The 11,324-nt window shown below is 42.2% G+C and overlaps 1 protein-coding gene across 1 annotated transcript; it reads left to right on the top strand.

Moving 5' to 3' along the window:
- Positions 1-7,015: 7,015 nt before the first annotated feature.
- LOC308272115 (N-acetyllactosaminide alpha-1,3-galactosyltransferase-like) lies at positions 7,016-10,705 on the top strand (the record flags this gene model as incomplete). The annotated part of the gene is made up of 3 exons (XM_080708900.1): positions 7,016-7,031; positions 8,407-8,506; positions 10,015-10,705. The coding sequence occupies 3 exons, from the start codon at positions 7,016-7,018 to the stop codon at positions 10,703-10,705; spliced, it is 807 nt and encodes a 268-aa protein (XP_080565026.1).
- Positions 10,706-11,324: the final 619 nt, after the last annotated feature.

The raw sequence follows: 11,324 nt of genomic DNA on the forward strand, positions 1-11,324 counted from the left end.
TTGAACCGTGATGCTCCTGTCTTGCCCTGTAAAATGCTGAGATTACAAGCATGCACCACCACGCCCAGCTCCTCATTCTATTTCTGTAACCAGCAATGTGCTTGGCACATAGTATATTTGGAAATATTAGGTAATATATGGATTAAGGGGATTCTAGCTCTATTCATAGATAGATACCTTTTTATACATCTAAAAGTAATCTAATGCTTTTCATTTGTCCTAAGCATAAAGAAAATAGAGAGGATCTATCAGTGCTGGTAAGTCTTTTCGTACACATATGCTATGGTCTCCTTAAGGACAAAATCTAACAGGGCAAGAGTATCTGTGAGTCCTTGGTTCCTGCAGGCTGGGTGGGGAAAGATGTGCAACCTTACAAACACATGTTTGGAGATAATGAAGCTCAGAATGCCAGGAACCAAAGAAATAGCAGACGGGCAGGCTGTCTTCTCTTGATATTTCTAGTAGAAGGGTGGGAACCCTTCAGGGGAAATGTATCACCAGGAGCCGGAACTCAACCCCCAGTTACCTGGCATCTTTGAAAGCTCTAGGCAAGCACGTAGCTTGCTAAAGCTTGCCTAAAGAATTCTTAGGCGATTACACACCACCTCTGAGATCATACCATCAGAATGTGTGGAGAGAGGAACATTTTCCCAAAGACTGTGTCTAGGTTCTTTACTTCCTGCTTACAGTCATGGTAACCCCATAGTAGAGTGAAGGGCAACTTTCCTTTCTGATGTTTATGGTGTCCAGAGGCCTTGTCTTTCTGATGATTCTGTGACTTACAACGTTCTCACTAAGACCACGACTAGATCCCTGGGTGAGTGGGCCATATCTCTGCAGCTCATGGGACAGTAACCTTCAGTTACCTGCAAACAACAGGGAAAGCCCTAGGCAAAGATGGGACTCTTCAAAGAAAGTTTACTGCAACACAAGCTGGGAGGAGGAATAGATTAAAATACTTTGGAGAAAATTTATTTAATGCAATATATTTTTTTTTCTTTTTGCAGCACTGGGGATGGAACCCAGAGGCATTCAACCTCTGAGCTATACCCCCAGCCCTATTTTTTATTCTTTATTTTGAAACAGGGTCTCGCTGAGTTGCAAAGGGCCTTACTAAGGAGCTGAGGCTGTCTGCGAACCACGATCCTCTGGTCTCAGCCTCCCCAATGCTGGGACCACAAGCATGCGCCATCACGCCTGGCTAATGCAGTATATTATAACAATAATTCTCTTATTTTTTTTGTGTGTATGTGGTCCTGCAGATTGAACCCATGGGTATTCTACCTCAAGCTAAGCCCTCACCCCCCCCCCTTTTTTTTTTTTTTGCTTTTGGAAACAGGGTCTCACTAGGTTGCTGAGAGTCTAAGTTGCTGAGGCTGTCCTCGAACCTGCACTCCTCCTGTCTCAGCCTTCCAAGTACTGGGATTACACCATGCCTAGCTTCTATTATTAATGTTAATTCTCCTTAGAATCAGGATCCTATGGCCTTAATATACTGACACACACCATTCACAGGCATCAGGAGTGGACATCTGCTGTAGAATATTGGTGTCTGGGCCACACCCTTGGCAGTGCAGTTACTCCTCCTCTGTACACAGGGAGGAAGACAGTCTCATGACACATGACTCAGCTCCCAAGCCGCCTGATGCCCTCACTGACTCACCTCAGGGTTAGCTCTGCAGAGGTGCTCAAGCCTGTAGCCAGAGCCCTTAGAATGTATGACAAAGAAGAAAAAGGAGGCGTTGGGAAGGCTGCCTGTCTTCCTCTTACCACGCAACTGGCAAGATCATAGAAGCTCTTTGCACCTAGGTTTCTTTATCTGGTATGGGGATGATCATGATAATGGTGCCTGTCTTCAGTTGGTGCTATGTGGAATAAATCAGGTACTACTTGGTAAAGTACTCAGAAAGCATTCACTATGAATGAAGGGGCTGTACGCTCATGTAGCAGATCAGGGAACATTCCCCTCAGGAAGGGTTATTTGAAATGGGATTGGAAGACTAAGTGGAAATTAGCTCATTGAAGTCATAGCATGCTTAGGGAGATTTTTAAAGTAGCATGCTTAGGGAGATTTTTTTTTAAAGGCCAGGGAGTCAGGAAAATGATGTGGAGGAGGACCTGGTGGGAGGTGTTACTGGGACAGTCAAGGGCTGGGCCATGCCAAGTGTTGTGGCACATAAGGAATGTGGCTGTGATCCTTAAGGCGAGGGGAAGTCACATGTGAGGTACTCTGGGGGAGAGAAGATGACTTGAACATTAAACAGCTTCATTGTGTGATATCTGAAAAATTCAAGTACAGAACTGCAGAGTGCAGCTTGATCATTCAAGGTTTAGGTTCAGAGGAAAGGTCTAGATTACATGTAAAACGCTGAAGTCATGGGAAATTGGCAAAAGAGAGTATATGATAAAATAGAGGGGCTAGCTGGGCATGGTGGTGCATGACTGTAATCCCAGTACTTGGGAGGCTGAGACGAGGATCGTAGATTCGAAGCCAGCCTCGGTGATTTAGCAAGGCTCTTAGCAACCTAGTGAGACCCTGTTTTCAAATAAGAAATAAAATCGGGCTAGGGGTATATTAGCTTGCAGGTAGACTGTTTCTGGGTTCAATCCTCAGTGCTTAAATGTATGAATAAAGTAGAGGAGCTTTGAGAAAACCATCTGAGAAAGTTATCAAATCTCAAATCAAGGCTCCTGAGTCAGTAGGATATTTAAGGCTAGCCTTAGATAGGGAGTGGAGATACATTTCCATTGTTAAAGAAAAAAAATTGTTTAGTGCTATGGGTATATTTGGGGGCAAAAATCTTCAATCTGATGCTGTTTTCTCTGTGGATTAGATGAATGGGAATGAGAAGAAGGGAACTAGATTAAGATTCTTGGGAGGCACAAAGTTACGCTATGGCTTTCCCATGCCACCACCATCAAAGTTCACCAGTGTTTTTTCATTTGTTTGTTCAACTGCTTCACTCCTATCTTGCCCTTTGCATCTTATTATAATACCTCCCATGATTCCATAGACACTCGGTTATCTCACGGTAGAAGACACAGTGTGACTCTGCGCTACTTTTCCTTTTAGGTCTCAGAAACCATTACGGCTCAACGACTGGTTTATTCCCGCGTAAGAATTCAAATCTTGCATCTATTATGTTAATCTGTAAATGTTAGAGATGGCAGCAAAACTACTACCGGCATTCCAAATGTTGGAGAGTCGATGGATTTTTTTTTAATTGCAATATACTAAAACATAAGCGGGGGCCAACAAGAACCACCAGGGCCGGGCATTTTGAGCCATATTCTCCATGAGTGATGTTTCAATTCCATAAACTCAAAGGTCTAAGAAGAATGCAGATCCAAGTTGTCAGGGCGTACTCGAGGTTGATGATTGTCATCTCACCAATTTAAGAAGCAGTGCCCCTGTGGGACAGGAGGGCTGCACATCTGTGCGCAGCACGCTTTAGTGCCACCGCCCTCCCCTGGCCTCTCGGCTCCCACCCTCTCCTTCTCCTCACCCAAACTTCACCCTAATGCCAAAGGATTTAAGCAATGTCTCAGTTAACATTGTTACTGCAATAATCCAAAACAACTGACCACACAACTTAGCAGAAAGAATATTTATTTGCTCACAGGTTTTTTTGGAGATTTGGGGGTTTAGTCCATGAGAGGCTGGGTTTGCAGAGCTCAAGACATGGTGGCGTGGAAGCAGAAAGAGAAGAGAGCAAGGCTCTGCTCTCACATCATGGAGGCCAGAATCCAGAGAGAGAGGGAGCAGGCAAGCAAAGGGGTTCAGAGACATAAGCAAACCCCTAAAGCTACACCCCCAGGGACCCACCTTCTTAACCATACCCCATGGGCTTAGGTTACCACCTGGGCCGTGGTAGATCCATCACCTTGGATTTATTCACTGATGAGATTATAACCCTCATGACTTAATTATATCAACTCTGAACATTAACACATGAGCACTTTAGGAGACATTCTCTACCTATTACAGTCCCTAATTAAACCTTTGAAAGGAGACGTCCAGGTTAAGATCATGCCTGGATGATGGTTCATGACTCCTCCTTTAATAAAGTCGTTCATCAGAGCCTAATCAGGGCACAGAAAGCACATCATTTATTTAAGCAGAGAATTTAACATCATAAATTGTTAACCAGTATGAAGTTGTTAATTAGGCAATAGAAAGACTGAAAGGGAAGTCAAATGATAAGGGCTCATTCTTCTAGGGCTGAAGAAACAGGGGAGAGGCTGGGATTCTTCACTCTTCGATGCCTAGAGAAGCATGCACACAGCTTAAACTCTGATGCCCCTCAACTGGTGCTAATGTCTCCACTGAGACCTCTTGGGGCTGGAATCCAGGCCTCTAAGAAGAGCCACAAAGAGGCTAGGTTTTTATTAATTAATTAATTTATTTATTTATTTTATTTTTTGGTGGTACTGGGGGTGGAACCCAGGGTTTTTTCTACCTCTGGGCTATACTCTCAGGCCTATTTTATACTTTATTTGGAAACAGGGTCTCACTAAGTTGTTGAGAGCCTCACTAAGTAGCTAAGGCTGGCTTTGAACCTGTGCAATCCTCCTGTCTCAGCCTCCGAAGGGCTGGGATTACAAGGATGTGCCACCACGTCCAGCAAGAGGCTAGTTTTTTTTTTTTTTTGAAGATTTAAAGAAGTTTATTAAAAGATAGAAATACAGAGGATAGGTACAGCTCCATACTAGACTGGCATGGAGGGATGACTCGAATGAGTACACCGAGGCTAGGTTTTTGATTATTGGAAAATTCAAAACCTGGATTCAACTGCTGCTGTGGGAAGGCATTGCTGTTTGGGGGCTGGAAAAGCTTTGCTGGGCTTGGCCTTGTAGGGACAGGAAGCACAAACCCCCAGAAAACAGAAAAGAGCAAGTTTCTTCTCCCTCCAGCCTGGTAATTTTCCCCAGTGCTCCCTATTAAGCAGAACCCCATAGGTCGCCAGCTGGCAAAGGAGAAATAGGGTTTGCAGAGTTCTGGCCTCAGGAAAATAAAACAAAGTATGATGTTGTTGGGTTTCATTATGAAAAATAATAGCTTAATAATTGGCACAGAATCCCATTAATGAGACAAGCCGAGTATATTCTAGTAATTCTAGGTGCTGATTCATCACAACAATTGGACAAAGAGGAAAACTATGTCATTTAAATAGATGCTGATTAGCCGGGCGTGGTGGCGCAGGCTTGTAATCCCCGCGCTTGGGAGGCAGAGACAGGAGGATCGCTCAGGTTCGATGCCAACCGCTGGCTTAGGAGACCCTGTTTCCAAATAAATATGTAAAAATAGGTCTGGGAGTGTAGCTCGGAGGTAGAAGGGCTTCCAGGAACCCCAGTACCACCAAAATAAATAAATAAATAAATGCTGACAAAAGTCAGCTCCCTGTTGCATCTTTCCCCTTGATCGCCACTGTTGCTGAATACCTTTTCATAGGAATATTGACCACCTGAATATTCGCTTTTGGAAAGTGCTAATTCCTTCAATCTCTCTCCCCCCACCCATTTTACATTCCTATCAATAACGTATGAGGACTCCAATTTCTGCACATCCTTGCCAATATTTGTTATTACCTGGTGTTTGCATTTTTCTGGGCTGGTTATTACTTGTTGGTTTACTTGTTTTTGAGACAGGGTTTCACTGTGTTGTTCGGGCTGATCTCGAACCCCTGGACTCGCGTGACCTTGTCCCTCAGCCTTCCAAGGAGCTCCGGTCACAGGCCGGCGGTACTCTGCTTATTTTATATCATGGCCGTTTATGTCTGTGAAACAGTGACTCACTGTAGTTGTGATTTGCATTTCTCTAGTGACTAAATGATACTGAACATCTTTTCCGATTTATCACCGTTTTATGTATAAACAGAAATGTCTTTGTCCACTTTTAAATTGGATTAAATTTTAAAAGGCAGTGAAATTGAGTTGTAAACTTGTGTTGAGCCGTGAGCCTTCTTTATAGATACTAGACTGTTATAAAAATATAACTTGTATTTTATCTCCTGCTATGGCTTATCTTTTTCTTTTTATATAGCGTTCTTCAATAAAAAAAATTTTTGTTTTTTAATGAGGACTGATTCATTTACTTCATTGTTGTTGCCTCTGTTTGGGTGTCAAATCTAAGAGACTATTGCCAAATTCAAGATATATTTTCATTTATATTCATCTCAATGTATTTTTTAACATCCCTTGCCATTTCTTCTTTGACCTATTGGTCAATTGTAAGAGGAAATTGTAAGAGGAAATTGTATAATTTCCACACACTGTGAATTTTCCAGATTTTCTGCTATTTCCTTCAAATGTCATTCCATTGGTGATGGAGAAGGTATTTTGCATGTTGTCTTTGTTGTGGTGGTGGTGGTTGTGGTACTGGGGATTAAACCCAGAGGCATTCTACCTTTGAGCTACAGCCCAGCCCTATTTTTTTTTTTTTTTTTTTCAGGTCTGGGGATGAAACCCAGGGGCATTCGACCTCCAAGCTACACCCCTTGCCCTATTTTTTATTCTTCATTTTGAAACAGGGTCTCGCTAAGTTGCGGAGGGCCTCACTAAGTAGCTGAGGCTGCTCCATGAACTGTGATCCTCCTGTCTCAGCCTCCCAAGTACTAAGATTATAGACATGCCCTACCAAACCATTTTTTAAAGACTAGATATTCTTTGGGTTTATTTGGTTTCAGATATCTGTTCATTAACTTGTGGTCCACTAGTGTTTGATACCTATCTAACTAAATAACTGAGGGATAGGGGAGAGGAGGGAAAAGGAAGAAGAGAAGCAGAGGAGGGGAGAGAGAGAGAGAGGGAGGAGAGAGAAGAGGAGCAGAGAAGAGAGAGGAGAGAGAAAAGAGAGAGAAAGGGAAGGAGAGAAAAAAAAAAGAGAAGAAACTATGTCAGCAGTCACTGTGTTTTGGTCCTTCTTTAACACTTAGCTGTTTACTATTCTACCTTATTCCTAATTTCCTGCTTGCACTGAGCCTAAATATCAGCCAGGGTTAAGTCTTTTATGATCATGTGCCCTGGCCTGGGTGAGTATGTAGATTTCTAATTTCCCATTAAACATTGGAGGCTATCAAAGCCCTCCGAAGGGACTCCCTTTTCCAGGGTTCCTCTCAGGGTCTTAGCATCTCCAATGTTTCCCCAACTCTAATTTTTTTTTTTACAGTATGGTGGGGATATTTTTCTTTTGAAAACATTCTCTAGGATCACCCTCCCTGAAACCATCTTTTCACTCTGAATGAAACAGAAGAAAAGGCTACATGTTTGTTGTTCAGGAAACCCTCAGGCAAGTCAGAACAGATGAGAGTCCTTGGGAATAAGTCTCCTCTTCTCCCTCCAGAATCACATCCCCACCCCAGGGACATGCTCGGCCATCTTCAATATCACTGGCTCACTGGGGAGGGCATTGAGGGCAAGGCTAAGTTAAAAGACCACAGAGCTTTCTCTTTTTTCCTAACTAACTTATACTTGGTTGCTTTAAGCTTTCAATTATTTTCCATAGTCTGACAAAGGTGATATTGACAGTTTTACAGTAATACTAGCTTTGGCAACATTTCAGATTAAAACTGGGATATTCATTTTTAAAAATGTTTTATTAGTGCATTATAATTATAGACAATAGTGGAATTTGTTGTGATACATTCATATATGTCATAGCATAAATTGACCTATTCAATTCCCCCAAATCTTGTCTTTCCCTCCTCTCTTACCCCTCATCTTTCTCTGCTGGGCTCTATTTTCAGAAACATTCATTTTTTTAAAATATGGCTTTTTTTTTTCTTTTTTTGGTGGTACTGGGGGTGGAACTTAGAGGTTTTCTACCTCCGGGCTATACTCTCAGACCTTTTTAATATTTTATTTGGAAACAGGGTCTCACTAAGTTGCTGAAAGCCTCACTAAGTAGCTGAGGCTGGCTTAGAACCTGTGCGATCCTCCTGTCTCAGCCTCCCAAGCGCAGGGATTACAAGCGTGTGCCACCACGCCTGGCTCAAAATATGGCTTTTGAAAATAGCTAATGTAAGAAAAAAAGAGAAAGCAAAAAAAAAAATATGGTCTTAAGACCAAAGACCAAGAGATTTGGGGTAGATATAAGAGAAATTGTTGCTTTAGATTTTTGGAGACATTTTAACTCTATGTCTTCAAAGAGCCTGAAATCCCAACATAATTCATCTGCAAGTATGCCTTTGTAATGCTCTAGCCATTATTTGGATTCTGCTTCTCCAGTTTCTCATAATTGCCAAGGCTTGGGGTTAGTTGTAAGGAGATGCTGCAGTCAGATAGGAGGCTTTAGGCATGAGTAATATCTGGTGCTATTTTAATATAATGTATCTTATTTAAAAATTCTGTCTTATAGATATCAAATAGCCTTGATATCCAGGAGACTGAGTATTACTAAATGGTCAGCTCCAATTGTGTGGCATGATACTTACAACCAGACAGTCCTGGAAAATTATTATGCAAATCATAAAATTACTGTGGGATTGACTGTATTTGCTGTGGGAAGGTAGGTAATGATGTCATATGTCTTTTACATTCAGCATGTGTGTGTGTGTCTGTGTGTATGCAGTGCTGGAAAGTCCTTCTTTCAAGCAACACCCCATCCCTAATTTAATTAATTAATTTTGCGGTACTGGAGATGCAACCCAGAGGCATTCTACCTCCGAGCTACACCCCCAGTCCTATTTTTTTAATTCTTTATTTTGAAACAGGGTCTCACTGAGTTGCAAAGGTCCTCACTAAGTAGTTGAGGCTGTCCTGGAACCGTGATCCTCCTGTCTCAGCCTCCCAAATGCTGGGATTACAAGTGTGCGCCACCATGCCGGGCTCCTCTTTTATTTTTTAATTGGAAACAAGGTCTTGCTAAGTTGTTGAGACGCTCATTAAGTTGCTGAGGCTGGCTTCAAACCTATGATTCTCCCGTCTCAGCCGCCCAAGTACTGGAATTGCAGGCGTGTGTCACCTGGCTAAGCTGCACTCGGGATTTTTGATGTGGAAAATAGGAAGTAATTACTGAAGTGCTTCATAATCTCACTTCATCTTAACTTCTGTCTAGTCCAGTTCTTACCATAGTTCTAAATTCTCATTACCTAGATGGTCCACTCAGAAACATTCCAAGCCCTGGGGAGGTGGAGACAGGAGGATCACGGTTGGCAGACAGCCTCAGCTACTTAGTGAGGCCCTTTGCAACTCAGTGAGACCCTGTTTCAAAAAAATAATAATAATAAAAAAATAGGGCTGGGGTGTCGCTCAGAGGTAGAATGCCCCTGGGATCCGTCCCCAGTAACACACACACACACACACACACACACACACACACACACACACACACTAAAAAAAGTTGAGATCAATATTCAGAACTTGTTTCTAAGAATTAGATAAACATGATTTGAAGCTGAGCCACACATGATTGCCCTTTCTCATATGATTTTTCCCTGGAACTTCTTACTACTCTGAGAATCATTTGTTGGTTTGCAAGACTATAGAAATGAGGAAGCTTTGTTTTTCAGCCCACCTATTCTAACGTCAAGAGTAAGGGCTACACGACAAAATAAGAAAAACAAGACAGAGTCGTTTTTTTCTGCTTTGCTGACTTGTACCACCTGTAGTCTCGCACGCATAACCAACGACTCACAACCCAAGTTATGCACAGCCGTGTTCCTCTTGTAGAGCCCCCAGACCCAAGGCACATTCTCATTGCTCTGATCTTTCTGGAAGCTCTGATCATCCTGGAAACCCTGGCTACCATTTGGGGCTAGGTTCTGCTCAGTTTCCCCATCTCCCTGAGTTTCATTTCTTCCCATGAGGAACTCCCTTTCTATTCTGTTATTTGTAGAACTCCAACAGGAACAGGAAAGGTAGATAACTGCACTCCGATGGTCCTCACAAAAGCATAGCTACTATTTGGTTGTTCTGTAGCATTGATGGATAAGCCCCAGTCCATGTAATTTAGATGGTACGTATTCCACTAAAATATAAGAAAACAAACTTAATCGTGTCTTATTCACTTCACAGATATCTCGAGTACTACTTGGATAGTTTTTTGATATCTGCAGATAAATTTTTCATGGTTGGCCAGAGAGTCATCATTTACGTGCTGGTAGATAACTACACTAATATGCAGCTGCTACCCCGAGGCCGATTCCGTACGTTCAAGGTTTTCAGGATTAAACGAGAAAAGAGATGGCAAGATATCAGTATGATGCGCATGAAGACCATCGGTGAACACATCACGCACCACATCCAATATGAGGTTGACTTCCTCTTCTGCATGGACGTGGATCAGATCTTCAGAAATAACTATGGTTTGGAGACGCTGGGAGACTCGGTAGCTCAGTTACACGCTCATTGGTATCAGTCACGTCCTCTCCATTTTCCTTATGAAAGGAGAGAGCTATCAAAAGCATATATCCCTGTGGGCGAGGGAGATTTTTATTACCATGCTGCTGTTTTTGGTGGTACTCCACTGCAGGTCCTCAATATCGTCCAAGAGTGTTCCAAAGGAATTATGGATGATAAAAAAAATGACATCGAGGCCGTTTGGCACGATGAAAGTCACTTAAACAAATACTTCTTCCTCCATAAACCCACTAAACTCTTATCACCAGAATACTGCTGGGATTTCAGTTTGAGAAGTCAAGATATTACGAAGGTCAAACTCTCCTGGAATTGGAAGAATTATAAACTTCTTAGAGTAACAGACTAGTCATATGGCCCTTTCTTCCTGTTTCTGAATATAAGAGCTCATTTTGCCTCGTTCCTTAGAAAATCAGCACTGGACACATTTCAGCCCCGAAAGATGGTTCCCCAAATGGCAAGTCCATGAACGCGGTGAACATGCCCTTGTCCCCACGTTCATCTCAAATCTTTTCATAACATGAAGATAGCAGTTGCGGAACTAGTTTATTGAAATCAGACGGAGATATGATTTTGCACCTTGTATGAACACTGAGTCATGTGCTTTAAAACTACAGAAATGTTTGTGATAAAAGACTAATGAAAATAACAAATAGAGAGAAAATCTCCGTTTGGATACCTGTCCGCCTCATTCCTTTTGTGTATGCCTCCATAAACTCAAATTCAAAGTCTCTGTAATGAGGCCCCTTGCAGTTATCAGAAGCTTATATACCTATAGGTAAGGGAGCAGAGTACAGGGGGAAAAAAAAGGAAAGAAAAATATTCGAGTAACCATGCAAATGATCTCTTCAGTCTACCCATTTGCCCACCGAGCACCCATTCTTAGGTTTCTACTCATACTAACTCTCATCAAAGGAATTCTACCTAGCAGAATTCAATCTTTTTGAACAAAGGAATGATCACCTTCT

This window comes from Muscardinus avellanarius, assembly GCF_963383645.1.
Source record: "Muscardinus avellanarius genome assembly, chromosome: 13".
NCBI classification, from domain to species: Eukaryota; Metazoa; Chordata; class Mammalia; order Rodentia; family Gliridae; genus Muscardinus; species Muscardinus avellanarius.